General features: G+C 38.2%; 1 protein-coding gene across 3 annotated transcripts in view; it reads left to right on the top strand.

Annotated features, from left to right (window-relative positions):
• The first annotated feature begins 583 nt into the window (after window positions 1–583).
• Window positions 584–16,393, top strand: part of TBC1D14 (TBC1 domain family member 14) — a 121,896-nt gene continuing 106,086 nt past the window's right edge. For 2 of the 3 annotated variants that reach the window (XM_074272584.1, XM_074272586.1), the window contains exons 1-2: window positions 1,089–1,544; window positions 9,850–10,585. In XM_074272584.1, the coding sequence (XP_074128685.1) occupies window positions 1,505–1,544; window positions 9,850–10,585 (776 nt within the window). In that variant the 5' untranslated portion in view covers window positions 1,089–1,504. Of the gene's footprint in view, window positions 661–1,088; window positions 1,545–9,849; window positions 10,586–16,393 lie in introns of those variants that run through there. The other variant, XM_074272585.1, reaches the window with a different exon arrangement.

Consider the following 16,393-nt stretch of genomic DNA (forward strand, 5'->3'; position numbering starts at 1 on the left):
TCTACGTACTTGTCCGTCTCCCTATCTGTCCATCTATATCTCCTATCTGTCCAACTATGTGTAGGTCCATGTCTACATCCATCTACTTACTGTCTACCTCCTGTCCATCTATAGATGTCCACCATCCATCCAATGGGCTTGCATAGTTGTTGGCATGTTGCCTTCGCTCTTTATACACTAAGATATTATACACGCTTGTTTGGGGATACACTGAGCTCCCCCAGTTCGGGGTCTCTCTCCAGCCTTTCGGAGATGAGTACCGAGCGGGGCATACAGTAGGTGTTTAATACATGCTTCCTGATTGATGAACGGGCTTCTTCCAGAGGATGTGGTTTCCGTGGGGGTGTGGGGGTAGAGATTCAGTAGAACGGATCTTTGGCTAGATAAAGTTGGAAGACGTTTTATTTTATGGAAAAGGGCAGGGGGATGAATTACACAAGAATTGTGGAGCCTCATCGGCTGTCTCGGTTTGCCTTTTCTCCCTATGGGCCTGCAAGTCATAACTGAACCTTTGCCCTGGCTCACGCACCCCAAGCTTAGGTGAACACGGTCGATGCGTTCGGCGCCTCGATTCCTCTCGCCTAGGCTCGAGCTCCCCCTCGCACACCTTCCCCTCCTCTGCCTCGGGTGCTCAAGATGGCTGCGGGTGGAACAATTCAGGTAAGCCAGGGGGCGGGGAACGCGTGGTCGCCCGCCTCCCGCAGGTCCAGGCGCCGCGGGGGCTCAAGAATGAGGGTGGGGCGCACCAGCCTCCCCGAAGTCTTCCGCGTAGATCTTCTTGCTTCGTCTTTCCCAGAGTCGCAGTCGGCCTTCCGCGCCCCGCTGGCACAGGAACCGGGGGGCGGGGCGAGGGAGGAGCGAGGGTGGGGAAAAGGGACGGAGAAGAAAAGCTGCAGCCCGCGGCATGTCGGGGCGGGGCCAGAGGCAGTCCCCGCCCCCGAGCTGACTGACCAGTGGGAAAAGTTCCCACCGAGCAGGGGTGGGGGAAGAGCCATTCATGGAAGAGCCGCGGAGGGAGGAGTGCTCGGTTAAGGTAACCGCTGCATCTGCAGCCGCGGGGGGAGGAGGGAGCGGAGGGAGCTCTGGGCTGTTCCTGGAACCTCCGCGGGCTGCCGGGCGAGCGCACCTGCCGAGGCGCTTCCTCCTCCTGCCCCGGGGCATCCCGGGGGACCGCTGCTATTGCTCCTCCCTCTTCCCTATCTCCCACCTCTAGCGCTCCTTCCCTCCCTCCCTCTTTTACAATTGTACCAGAAGTTGTTCTGGACTGCCTCCTTACCCCCCGGGGATGGTGGGGGAGCAGTCTTGGGGTCCGGCCGAAGGGTGAGGGGCGGGGAGGAAGGCCGGCTGCCCGGAGCGGGCCCGGAGGGGGCGAAGAGAATGGACTCGCCTCCCGGCTGCTGCTGTCGCCGCTTCCACCACCTGCTGCTGCCGCCGCCGCCGGCTCAGCTTCCCGACCCTGGTAGCCACAGCAACAGCCACTAGAGGAGGGAGCCTGGACGGTCTGATGGCCGAGCTGGAGGGCTGCGCGGGGCCAGGCTTCCCAGGTAAAGAGCCCGCGCGCCTGCCGGGATGCTCCCGGAGCCTCTGCGGAGGGTGGGGGGGCGCTCCTGGGGGTCTTCACTGACACTATATTTACTGGAAAAGTTTGTTCCCCCCAATTAGAGATAGGGAAGGAGGCTCCAGGTGGGGGTACCGGGGTCGAAGTGAGACACGCAGGGTACTCGGAAGGTGACATGTGGAGAAGAGCAGGATTCATAGATGGAACGAACTCCAAGAGGAAATCCGAGGAGCAGGAAAGTGACACGGTGATGAGATCTTTCTCCCCCTTCTCTTCTTGATAAAGATAAAGGAAATCCCAGATGAGCAGGCTAGCTTAGAAAGTTACACTGTGAGCAGATCTACCTTCCTTCCCGACTTCCCTTCTAGATGGGAATAGAAGGCATCCCAGATAAGCTGGATGGCTTGGAAAGTGACTAGGTGATCAGATCTTTCCCCCTTCCCCCACTCCCTTAATAGAGTAGGAAGGCCAGCAGGAATCCCAGATAAACTGGATGGCTTGGAAAGTGACTGGGTGATCAGATCTTTTCTTTCTTGATGGAGATAGAAGGAATCCCAGATAAGCAGGATAGCTTGGAAAATGTCAGTGAACAGATCTCTCCCTCCCTCCCCCATGCCTTTCCCTTCTAGATGGAGATAGAAGAAATCCCAGATAAGCCGGATAGCTTGGAAAGTGACATAGTAATCAGTTCTTTCCCCCCTCCCCCATCCCCCTTAATAGAGTAGCAAGGCCTGCAGGAATCCCAGATGAGCTGGATAACTTGGAAAGTGATGTGGTCAGTAGACTCCTGGAGTTAACTGAGAAGGAAGGCCAGAAGGAATCCTGGAATCCAAGGAATCCAGAATAGCTTGGAAAGTGAAATGTCCAAAAATTATCATGCTTCCCCTCAGAAAGCAATTCCCGAAGGAATGCCAGACAAGCAGGACAACATGTAACAGCCTGAATAAACCAGGGTTCTTAGAAAGCCCGAAGAAAACCTAGACAAATAAGATAGCTTGGATAGTGATATGGTGAGTGGGCAAGGGTGCCAGAAGGAATCTCACATAAGCAGGACAGCTTGGAAAATGATATGATGAACAGACCGACTCTTCTACTCCCAACCTCTACCTCCCATGATAGAGAAAGAAGGCCAGAAGGAATCTCACATAAGCAGGGCAGCTTATGATATATTGATTACCACCAGGGTTCATAGAAATAGACAAACAGGACGGCTTGGACATTGCCATGTTGAATACAGTATAATAATAGAAAAAAAGAAAGAGATCCAGACAAGCAGAATGGGGTGGGGGTTCATGTTTTCTTCTGATCTACAATGTATTTAGAGTGTTTTTATCTAATGTTGATAAATCAGATAAAAATGTTGTTTATTTTCAAGTTTGAAGGAAAAATAAAAAGCCAGCACATAAAATTGGAAGAAAAAGACCTGGATTCACATGCACACTCACTTACAAGCTGGGTGACCCCAGGCAAGACAAAGCTTCTGGCCTCAGTTTCTGTTTTAAATTGTTAACACTATAAAATGGGCAACTTGTTAGAGCTCTCTTTTGTCCCTGAAGCTGGATCAACTTCCTTGTGTTCTAGTTTCCTAAGCTGTTGTTTGCCCTTCATTCTCCTAGAAGAAGGGTTAATTAGTCATAATAAAACATCATTACTTTGGATTCTTAACCCTCCCCCCCTCCAATCTTAGGTATCTAATAACCATGCCCTTCTTTTGCATTACGTTTTCATTATGCTAATAGAATTTGTTAAGCAAATGGTATAAATAGATTTAGGGAATATTTAGCCTTCTTAGGAAAATGTTGCTAAAATTTAAAAAGCTATTTGTGTACTTCCTCTTTAACACTTAAGAGGTCCAGGAGCAATGATTCTTATGTCATTCTTAATAGAGGTTCTTAATTAGCATGAACCATGAATTTTAAAAAATATTTTGGTGATTGTGTTTCAATATAATTGGTTTGTTTTGTAATCTGTGTAATCTATACATTTAAAAATATTACTATGAAAAGGAGCTCTATGAATCAGACTGCCAAAAGGGCCCATGGCACATTAAAGATGAAGAATTTCTTTAGAAATTCTTGGTAAATTAGCACATTGTTCATCCAATAGAAAACAAGTAACCTACAACTTCCATTCCGGAACAGAAATCCAGAGCTATCAGAACCAAAATAAATCTATGTAGGAATGTACATCTTAAGTCTAGAAAGTACACTTTTAGATTAGAAAATAAATGTGGGCTAGATGGTGGTAACATTTCCATATTTAGAGTTGGTAAAAGGGAGTTTTGTGTTGAGTTTTTCTACACTCTGAATTATCTAGATAGTTATCTCAGTTTTTCATTTCATTGATTTTCACTGTCGTGGGAGGACTTTATGGATTTTTTTTTCATATTCTGTTTAAGGAAAAGACTATAAAAACAAGTTGCTAGGATTATTAAGGCTTGCAAGAATATATGTGCATTTTCAAAATAGTGTTAAAATCCCAGATTTGACTATTGGGAAGGAACTCAGGGGTCATTTTGCTCTACCCTTACCTAAAGGAATCCCTACTATTTAAAAAAACAAAACAAAACAATCAAAATCTTCCAGTCTCTGATTAAAGACTTTCCAGGAAGGAGGACCTCCTTTTTGAACCTTTGCCCCTTGAAACTCCATTGAATGAATTCCCCTCCCCTTCTTCCAAGTGGTAGCAGAACTTGGCCTTGATTTCAGGATATTTATTACTAAAATCTGCTCCATGGCATGACTGAGATGTTATCCTTAGCTTAAGTCATTTGTTTTTGACAAGGAATATAACAGGTCCAGGGTAGACCTGGGATTAATCCTATGACTTCAGAATCAAAATCACAGTTTTAGGCTAGGCAGGAATCTATCTCAAAGGCTATTTAACCCACTTCCTGCTTGTACTAGAATTCCCTCTATAGCATATTTGACAAGTGATCAATCCAGCCATTACTTGAAACTTCAGTAAGAGAAAAACCACTCTTCTGAGGCAGTCTGTTTCACCTTGAAATAGATATAATTGGAATAATTTTTAAAAAGAATTCATAATAAAGGAAAAGCTAAATTAAAGGTTAGTGAAAATAAAACTAATTTTTCTCATCTAAGTCTACTAGCTTCCTGAAATATATGCATTATAGTCAAGAAATGAAATTTCTTCTCCACATAAAAGATAAAAACCCTTCAAATACTTATGTGCTTCCTCTGTGCTAAGCATTGTCTTAAGTACTTGAGATTCATCTTGCTTTCTAGATGTTCACAGTCTTATAGGAAGAAAACATGCTAACAGCTATGAACAAGCAAACAATGGACAATATGATTTAGAAATAATTAGTGAAGAGATAGTTCTTTCCATCACAAGTCTATTGGAATTGTCTTGAATCACCACGTTGTTGAAAAGAGCCAAGTCTATCAAAGTTGATTATCATATAATCTTTTTGTTGCTATGTATAATGTTCTTTTGGATCTGCTCACTTCACTTAGAATCAGTATATGGAACTCTTTCCAGGGTTTTCTAAAATCAGCCTGCTCATCATTTCTGAAAGAACATTAATCTTCAACTATTCATATACCATAACTTATTCAGCATCCATTCAATTTCCATTTCTTTGCCACTACAAAAAGGCTGCTACAAACATTTTTGCACGTGTAGAACTTTTCCCCTCTTTTGTGATCTCTTTGGGATATAGACCCAATAGAGACACTGCTGGATCAAAAGGGTATGCTGATAGTCCCTTGGACCTAATTCCAAATTGCTCTTGGGGCCAATATTTTGTCTTTTGAATGCTTTGCTATTAAAGCTTTTTTTTTTAACCTGGAAGTTTTTATTAACAGAAAATTTGGCTTTGATATAGTTTACATTTATCTAAGAACTGATGTATTATTCCCAATATAGCATTTTGTTTACAGTATTGCTCGTTTCTGGGTAAACAAAAGGTGGTACCCAGTAATACTTTTGAAGAACAAATTATGATTGTGAACAATAGGGTTTTCAGCATCATCTTGAGATAAAAAACTTTCCATGTTGGATGTAGGAGACAACTGCTTTAGTACAATGGACTGTGTACAGATGTACAGTATGTCTTAAACCAACTTGGCTGTAAGTTTCTTAGACTAGTTTCTGAATCTTCTTCATCTTACTTAAGGTATTCATTATAGTAAATACAACAGCATTTTGTTTATAGAAGGTGCTCAGTAAATGTTTCTTGGATAAAAGGAAACTTTTAAAAGAATTTTATTGGCTACTATTATCTATAACATTGAAAATAGGTTTTATTCTGAGAAGTAGGGATGTAGGGTTAAATAAAACAGAACAACAAATATTGAACCTCAAGTCTGAAGACAAGGTGGTGAGTAATTTCTTTTTTGGGGGGGAAGGGTTGATTAACTGTGTCCGATTTTTTTTTACCCCATTTGGGGTTTTCTTGGCAAAGATACTGGAGTGGTTTGCCATTTCCAATTTCCCAGATAAGGAAATGCCTTGTCCAGGGTACTCTAACTACTACACCACCTAGCTGCAAAGTTCTGACTTTGCCATTTATTAACCATTTGGACTAGTGTCCACTCTTCCATACATCAGGGTTAAAGATGGTCATATTACTTAATTTTCAAACCAAGTCAATAGATAGTTAACAAATATCATATAGAAAGTATAAGACAAAGTCATATATAAGCCCTTTAAACAAGAAACTTCTATTCTGATAATGTAGATAAATAACAGATAACCATATAGGTATCTTACTCTCCCTCATGAGATAATATTTGAAAAATGCTTAGTACATTACCTGGCACATAGTGGGTACTTACAAAGTTTTCGTTTTTCTTCCTTCTATCTTTAAATTGAAAATGAGATCCTGGGAAAGTGCCCTGAGAAATCTGAGGAGGGAAAAATCTCTTTCATTGAGGAATAAGGGAAGCAGGAAAAAAAAAAAAAGAGAAGGTTTTATACAAATAGAATCCAAATTGGGCCTTAAATGAAAGGAGACATTCTAATATCCTGAGATGGGAGAAGAGCTCTAAATAACCAGGCAAAGGAGTATTTGGATTAATTGTGTCACAAATAGGGAATCATTGTGAGTGTTTAGAAATGTTAGTACAGTGTAATGTTCGAGGCACTAGGGTTGGGAAAAGACTGAGTATAAGAAGACTAGGCAGGAAGAGCTCTATAAGCTAAGAGTCAGGTAATGAAGGTCTGAATTGAGGAAATGGAGAAAAGGGAATTAAACTATTTGAAGGTAAAATTAAAAAAAAATCTCTTGAAGGTAATAGATGAGTGGAATTGGTGACAAAGATAACCCCAGAATTTTATATCTGGGAATGCCTTCATTTGAACTCTCAATACTTTGTATCTGCCTTTGATACTTTTACATTCTACTCAGTATTTTTTTTTTACTTTTTAAAAAAATTTTCCTATTCCACTCTTCCCTTTCACTCCCATTTTCATGTCCCTGTGACCAACACTGTACACTTAATAGGATGCTATTTCAAATTATTATTTGTGTGCATATATTCTACTACAGTGGCTCTCAAAAGTATGATGCAGGCGACCCTTTCAGGGCAATTTTCATAATAATTCTAAGACTTTTTAATTTCTAAAAACAATAAAAATTGATTGTTGTAACCCCCATAAACTAAAACTTTTTGGGGGGATCCTTACTAATTTCTAAGAATATAAAAAGATCCCTAAAATTTTGAGAACTGCTGTTCTACTAGATTCTAATGCATCCCTTGAAGGTGATACCATATTTCAATGCCCTTCTCCTCAGCCTAGGGGGCTATAGCTTCCTCTGTAGTTGATGCTCAGTAAGTGTATTTTAATGTTATATTGTTACTGTTTATCTTTATATCATCTTTTTTTTTGCCCCTCTGTAGTTGATGCTCAGTAAGTGTATTTTAATGTTATATTGTTACTGTTTATATCATCTTTTTTTTTTTGCCCCTCACTTCCAGATTAGACTCTCTCTTGTGACAAAAAAAGAAACAAGTAAAAATATCTGACAGAGAAACTGTCTGACAGTGCCTATTTCATTCTGTTTTAGTAGTTTCCCACCTCTGCCATTAAGGAGGAAGTAAGTTTCATTATCTGAGTCCTCACTGGTTTTTAATGCTACTTAGAATTCAACTTCTGCTTTAGAGTGTAAACATGTATATTTTTCTCTTGATTCAATTTGTGTCCTTTTACATTATTTCATATAATTCCATGCTTCTATACATTCTTTACTCATTTCTTCTATGACATTCACACACCACAGTTTTTTCAGTCATTCCTTAATCAATGGACACTATTTTGTTTTTAGTTCTCTGGTACTTAATAATAAGAGTGTTGCTGACATTTGTTCTTGTTTCTGTTTCTTATTTGCTTGTTATATATGTCTAGTAGGAGGCTATGGATAACTTAGTTACTTTTCATTAATAATTCAATAAATGTTTTTTGAAGGGTGAGAGATTCTAAGAATGGTGATACCACTAATAGGAATAGGATAGTTGGAAAGTCAAATTAGTTTGGGGGCCGGGGAGAGGGGAAGATCAATAGTTTGGTTTTAGACATGTTTAGTTTGAGGTGAAAGCCTGATTTCCTTATGTCTTATTTAGTCATAGCAACCATTTATTATGTTCGAAATTAGCTAGTTGAGAAGATGTGGGGGCTTATGTAAAAATATCTAAGAGGTAATGCCTCTCCTCATGGAATCTGTAATTTAGTAGAGGAAAAATCAAATATTACACACCAAAATGCCTGACATAAATATTCTTATACTTTACTATTTAAAAGATCTCTGATCTCATCGCTCCATTTTCTTTCATATTACAACCTCTCTGTGATTTAGTGGGTAGACATGAGTTGTTGTGGCAAAAATTCATCACCTACTCACTCAACTTGTGAATATTTGCCTCATTCTTCTGGGCTCTGCTGGCTCTTGGAGGATAGACACAGGTCACATCTTTACAATATTTCTGTTATTGTGTAAGATTGCTGTCCTGTTTTTGTGGAGATATTTTGTATAACTTCATATATGCCTTTTCAATGTTAGGGTATGGGAGGAGAGAATCTAAAACTCAAAAGTTTTAAAAACAAATGTAAAAAATTGTTTTACATGGAACTGGGGAATATAAAAATATTAAAACATGAAAAAAGGTATAAAAAAAGGTTGTCCTAGTTCTGTTTACTTCACTTTGTATCAATTCATAGAAGTCCTTCCAGGGTTTTCTGAAACCATCTTTCTCTTTATAACTTATTAAGCAGTTGGTATCCTTTCAACTCTTTGCCACCACTAAAGTAGTCTGGCTAGACATTTAAAATATGGCCTTCTCAGCTAGATATAGCTTTGTTATGACAACGATTGAAAAAGCACTTACTCTTTCTTACTTTGTGCACAGGACTGTGGCAAGTGCTAAAATAGATGTATAAAAGCAAAGATAATTCTTGCTTTCAGTCTGCTATTTTAATTGAAAGAGGCAGTGCATATAGGAAACCTGCTATTTTAATTGAAAGAGGTAGTGCATATAGGAGAATAGTGGCATGAGATGGGATTCTAATTTGAAAAGGTACAGAAATGTCACATGAAGCTGTAGGTAGTAGGTTGGTATATTCTTTTCAGTAGCAGTGACAGTATTGAATTGATTATGATTTCAGAACTGGAAAGTAGGAAGAGGGAATAGAGTGTCTTAAAAGTAGCTGGAGGGACAGCTAGATGGCACAGTGGATAGAGTGCTGGCTCTGAAATCAGGAGGAGCTGAGTTCAAATCTAGCCTCAGACCCTTAACACTTCCTAGATGTGTGACTCTGGGCAAGTCACTTAACCCCAGTTGCCTCAGGAAAAAGAAAGAAAGGAAGGAAGGAAGGAAGAAAAGTAGCTGGAGAAAAGCTGGATAGTTTGGAAGTTGAGTACAGCACAGTCAAAGCTGACCAGGAGAAGCCCTCACTTGTTAGGACAATAAGAACTGTCAAATAGAAATTCTAAAGCTAAACAAATTAAAATTATCTAGGCTATATCTCTGGTCCAGATGGTGAAATGATTGCCAAGGAAATATCCAGGGATTACAGATGTCTAATTTGGCTAGTTTCAAATGTTTTAGTTATATGTTATTCTCTTGGTAATGCATTTCAGTCTGGTCATGCCTTTGAGGAGGTAAGGAAGTAAATATGAAGTCCAAATCAAGGGGTTAGGTATGCAGACTATTTCTTCCCCCAGTGGAATGGGAATGATTAGGAGAGGAAGAAATGGGGTTTTGAATTAGAGTATAAGATAGTTCTAATGTGTTCTCATCTTATTTCATTAACCTTACTCTTTTATCTAGTTACTTCTTGGACCAAGATGACCGATGGGAATTTTTCCACCTCAACAAATGGTTTCAGCTCATTGAAAGTTCTGGATGAGAAGTCAGGCAATCATATTCAGAATCTTCAACGTTTGAATGTAAAGACCCCTAGATCCCTTTCATTGCCTGATTATAAACCTAAGTTGAAACTCAGTGATTTAGATGACAGACATAGCCTTAAATCAGTGGATTCAGGTATTCCAACCCTGGAAATAGGGGACCCAGAACCTGTCCACTGTAGCGTGTTAAATGTTAAAAGAAAACCATCTGAGCCAGAAATTGTCCCTGATCGAACTTTTCAGAGTGCAGGCACACTCCCATCATATGTGCCTCCTCTTTCTACAAACGCTGAACGGGAGCATCGTGTACGGAAGTCTTCTACTTTTCCAAGAACTGGGTATGACACCGTGAAGCTCTATAGTCCCACCTCTAAAGTTCTGACTCGAAGTGATGATATTTCCGTATGCAGTGTATCAAGTCTCAGTACTGAACTGTCCACAACCTTATCTGTTAGCAATGAAGATATCTTAGACTTGATGGTCACCAGTAATTCAAGTGCAATTGTGAAGCTTGAGAACGATGAAGCTCATTTTTCAGATATTACATTAAACTCTGCAAAAGAAATCGGTGATCAAAAACTGAATGCCTGTGATGAAGAAACAGAAGTGGATAGTAAATCAAAAATATTGGGACCATTTACTAACTTCTTTACAAGGTATTGTAATTTTGTGATACTATTTCACAGTTTTTGAAAAAGAGCTAGTGCTAGTGGTGAGCTTAAGCTGATTAAATATCACTTCTGAAAAGAGATGAAAGGAGTCATAAGGAGTAAACATCACTTTTATATTGCTGAGTTTTGCTTTGTTCATATGTAGTAATGTCTCAAGTATTTAGTACTGGTGAAAAAGTTAATATGTGAAGTTTCCTCTTAGCTAAGCTTAGCTTATCACTTTAGGCAGCAAAACAATTTTTAAGGAAATCTTTCCAACGTATTTCTTCACTTTGTTAAGTAGAATAAATTGAATCTAGGTTAATCTTCTTTATATGCCAGAGTATTGAGGGTTGGTGCAATTAAGGGACTCTAAGATGTTAATGATGCTGTGAATTTCTCTGTCATTGTCAACTATACCTACATCATGGGTTATTCTCCAAGACTTCTCCCATGGTCCTTCATTGTCATTGCTTTCATCTTCTTTCTTATAGAATTTAAGGCATATTTAAAGGATATCTAATTTAAACAAGTTAGTTTTAATTAGTAAGCTTAATTTATATCAACCAGCCCCATGGCTGACCTACTCCTGGGGAGTAAAGAGATTAAACTCTTTGACTATTTTCCTTAGTGCTCAGAAAATTTTTTCTTTTTTTGTTTGGATAGAATTATTGAATTTTATAGCTCAAAAGGACTTCAGAGATATAATTCAATTTTCCTGTTATACTGATGAAGAAAACTAAGCTCAAAGAAATTGCGTGATTCTTGTACTTACCTTCAAATTCTTGGTTATATTCCATGATATTCAGTTTGATTAAAGCTACATGGTGGGTTAAATGGGGTTTCATGCTCTTTAATTCTTATTTATTGGAGTAAAGTATTACTCTGGTATTTTGGATATAAGAATGTCTCATCTTAATTTTGTTATTATTGCCATAAAATATAATTCAACAAAGAAAAAACAGATTTTGAACTATTGGTTATATATTTATTTTACTAAGATAATAATATTCACTTAATGTAAATTCTTCAATTAATATTTATACTTATAGAATTAAAAACCCACACAATAGTTTCACTGCTGCTTTTAGTCTATTATAAGTTTGAGACATTAACATTAGAGCAGTTTTCCCTTTAAAAAGAAATGGCAACATATAATATTGCAGAAAAGTAAAATGCTAGGATTTAAGAGACCAATGTGAATATTTTTGCTATTATGCTATAAAACCTTCCTCTACTTAAAGGAATCTTTCCCTATACTCTTAGTCTTTAAACTTGTACACCTTGCCCTTGCAGTAATGTTCCATATTATTGATATGCCTTTTGATTAGATTTCATGTTCCAGAAAAATCTACTAATAACTTAAAAATGAAAAAAAAACCAAACAGACTTAGACAAGCCCAGGAGAAGAAAAGGTTAAAGTGTTTTATTTTTAAAAGAAGTGTAGAATTCGGGGGCTAGAAATTGGACATTTCTATAGAGTTAGGAATTGAGTAATAGTGACTGATGAGTGAATGGATAATATAGCATTATGTAGGATAAGAAATAAGCATTGGGCATCCTTGAGCTGGCTGTTTCTGAACTATGCTGGAACTCCTTTAAGATTTAAAGCAATGTTTCTTGTGTTCTGTAGAACCTCAGTATGATGACATGTATGGGAATCTGAGAATTCTAGTGCTGCTGATCATTTTTTCTTCTAAGATATTAAAAGTAGAATTGTTGTTGTTTGTCCTTCATGCTCAAAGAGGAACAAAATGACATCATGATATCAGTCAATATGTATGTCTACTCTGGATAGTCAGATCAATACAAACTTGGAAGAAGTCGCTGTAGGTCAGACACAGAAAGTCCATATTAACATTTGGAGTGAAGAGGTCTCTAAATTCAAGCACTTCATGTTTCTTTTGAACTATTGCAATCCTGTTTTGCCTATAATGTACAGCACTTTCTTTGATATGAAAATACCATACTGGGAGCTCCTGTGCTAGTGTCTCCCAATGTCTCACCATTGATTCCAAAGTTCTTTAGAAAAGATCTTGAGAATGTCTTTGTATAACTTCTTCTCATCACCATATGAGCATCTTCCTTGTGTGAGTCCTTCATAAAATAATCTTTTTGGCCATATTTTTTTTGGCATTTGAACAAAGTGACCAGCTCATTAGAGTTAAACTCTGTAATAGAGTTTGAATGCTTGGTAGCTTAACTTGAGAAATATTTAGAACCTTTGTCAAATGATCTTCAGAATCTTCTTAAGACAATTCAAATGGAAGCAGTTCAGTCTTCTGGCATGGTAGTGGTAGAATATCCAGATTTCACAAGCATACAACAAGGTCAATTTAATAGCTCTGTAGATCTTCAGTTTGGTAGGCAGCCTAATACCTTTTCTCTTCCACACATTTTTTGGAAAACTCCCAAATGCTCAGCTAGCTCTAGCAATGTGTTTGTCAACCTTATCATCCAGGTTTATACACCAGGTTTATACATATTCTCAAGGTAAGTGAATTTATCTGGGGTATTCAGCATTTCTCTATTTGTTGTAACTGTTGGTTCTGTGAATGGATGGTGTGGTTCTGGTTGGTGGAAAACTTATGGTTTATTTTTGTTGTCATGCCAAAATTAGCACAAACAGCAGAAACTTGATCCAAACTTTGTTACATCTCAAATTAAGGTTGCATTGACTGCATAATCATCTGTGAACAAAAAGTCATGCACTTAAGTGGAGTGAATAGAACCGAGAGAGAATTGTACACAATAACAACAAGATTATGTCATGATCAACACTGATGGTCTTGACTTTTTTCAACATTGAGGTGATTCAGGCCAATTCTAATACACTTGTGATAGAGCTGTCTTCATCCAAAGAGAAAACTATGACTGAATGTGGATCACAACATAGTATTTTCACCGTTTTTGTTGTTTGTTGTAGTGTGCTTTCTAGAGCCCTCATGCTGGGGTGCCAAAATAATACTATCTGGACTAGCTTTCTGGAGGATCTCAGGACCAGCTTGAGTCCTTGGTCTTAGTGGAGGAATGATGAGGCAGGGACCCATGTGGATGGCCAAACATGGAGTCCCTTTATTTCAAATTCTCTAAGCCCTAAAATGGCTTAGTATAATTACAACGCACTGAGCATGTGCTAACTGTAGTCCCATCATATCACCACAGCACACTGAATATGTGCTAACTATAACCACCCTGCTATTAATATATAAAAGCTTCTTTTACTGCAAGTATCTCTGTTTCCAGTAAAACACAGGTTGTCATGCCGTCCCCTCCCAACTTCTCAGGAAAGGTGAGCCACCTCAAGGGGAGATGAGAGCAGAACCAGACATTGTCATCAGGTTCCCTCTGGGTTGAAGGGTCTTATACCTGACTGAGAGTTTCCCCACTGTCTGTAGCTCTTTACAGTTTGTTTGATTTCTTTTTTTTTCTCATTTTTTTTTCCTTTGTGATCTAATTTTTCTTGTGCAGCAATGATAAATGTGGAAAAATGTTTAGAAAAATTGCACATGCTTAACCTATATTGGATTACTTGTTGTCTAGGAGAGGGGAGTAGGGGAAAAAGAGGGAGAAAAATTTGGAACACAAGGTTTTGCATGTTGAAAACTATTTTTGCATGTATTTTGACAATCAAAAGCTATTATTAAAAAAATGTCATGTACCAGCTCTCCCTCCACTTTAGTCTTGACTGTGGCCTTTTTAAGTTAAAAAACTTATTGATGGCCTTGACACCATTTTTATCCTCATTGAAGGCATCTGGCAACGTCTGGGAAAAGCATGGGAGCAAGCACGCAAACCTGCTTTTCACTTCAATGGTTGACTAGAAAGGCAAAAGAGCATTGTCCATTATTTAGAACTTAGACAAGCATGCATCGTGAAACTGGTATTCAATATAACGAGGCCACCACATTTCATCATTACCTTCCACAAGTCCTCATGGCTGAAAGTATCAAATGCCTTATTTAGGTCAATGAATGTTGTGTTTTCCTGGTATTTCTTCCAAAGTTGTTGGGCAGCAAACATTATATCATTCTTTGGCCCTTTCTGAAGCCACACTGGTTCTCAGGTAGATGACAGTCTTCTACGTAAAAGATGAGCCTATTAAGTGGAGCTCTGGCAAGATTCTTTCCAGCAATGACTAAGAGAGAGAGAAACCCTGGCTGTGGTTGTCATGGACAACTTATTTCCTTTTCCTTGACATTGAGGGACAGCAGGAGCATCCTTTATCCTCGCCTTTCTGAGAGATAACCTGCTCTTGCCATATAACCTGGAAGATTTCTTTGTATGAGCAGTGGGTCCCCTGCCTTAAAGATCTCTGCCATAATAGAATAGGCACCAGGACCTTGCCACATGAAAGGAGCCTGATACCATTCAAAACCTCTTCTTCAGTAGCTTCAGCATTGATTAATGGTGATCTATTGAGAACATTATGGAAGTATTCAGCCCTTCTTTCTTGGATCATGTTTTTATCACTAAACAAGGTGGCTCCATTGGTATTGAGTGGTTGAGAAAGGTCTTTGGCACATAAAGAGTCTTCGGGGTATCTGTATAAAACTGAATTTCATTTACCTAATTACCAAGCTAAGAATATTGCACTTCTCTAATCTTTGCTTATACTTTACTTTTAATGGAGTTAGACACTGCTTTTTAAAAATAGTATTTCCCCTCTAATTACATGTAAAAATAGTTTTCAGCATTCATTTTCATCAATTTTTCTTTCTTCCTCCTTTGTAACTCCCCCATGAGAGAGCAAGCAATATGATATAGATTATATATGTTAAGCATATTTCCATATTAGTCATGTTGTGAAAGAAGATTCAGAATAAAAAGGAAGAAAAAACACAAAAAAGGGAAAAAAACAACAAAACTCCCCCCAAAGTGAAAAATATTTTCAGATTCATAGTTCTTTCTCTGAATGTGGTCAACATTTTCCATCAAAAGTCTCTTAGTATCTTGGATCATTGAATTGCTGAGAAGAGTTAAATCTGTCATAGTTGATCATCACACAATATTGATATTACTGTACAATGTTTATTTCACTCAGTTCACTTCATGCAAGCCTTTCTAAAATGTTTTTCTAAAATCTGGATGTTCATCATTTCTTATAGAACAGTAGCATTCTGTTACTTTCACATACCACAGCTTGTTCAACCATTCCCCAGTTGATGGACAGTCCATGTATTTTTAATTCTTTGCCCCCACAAAAAGAGCTGCTACAAATAGTTTTGTATATGTAGGTCCTTTCCTTTTATTTTATGATCTCTCTGGGATACAGATCTAGTAGTGCTATATTGTTAGATTAAAGTGTATGCACAGTTTTGTAGCCATTGGGGGATAATTCCAATTTTTTTTCTAGAATGGTTGGAGCAATTCCCAACTCCACCAACAATGCATTGATATCCTAATTTTCTTGCATCCTCTCCAACATTTATCATTTTCCTTTTCTGTCATATTAACAAATCTGATATGAGGTGTTTTAATTTTAGTTTCTCTAATCAGTGGTGATTTAGAGCATTTTTTTCATATGATTATGGATAGCTTTTTTTTTTAAATCTGAAAACTGTCTGTTGATATTCTTTTCCTATCTATCAATTGGAGAATGATTTGTATGCTTACAAATTCAGTTCTTCCTATATTTGAAGAAATGAGGCTTTCATCAGAAACACTGAATATAAAAATTGTTTCCCAGCTTTCTATTTTCTTTCTTAATTGAACTGGTTTTGTTTGGGCAAAAATATTTAAATTTAATCTATATCTATCTCTCTATATATAGATATATATAATGAAATATAATAAAAATTATACCTTTTGCAT

Source organism: Sminthopsis crassicaudata, chromosome 6, assembly GCF_048593235.1.
Source record: "Sminthopsis crassicaudata isolate SCR6 chromosome 6, ASM4859323v1, whole genome shotgun sequence".
Classification (NCBI taxonomy): Eukaryota; Metazoa; Chordata; class Mammalia; order Dasyuromorphia; family Dasyuridae; genus Sminthopsis; species Sminthopsis crassicaudata.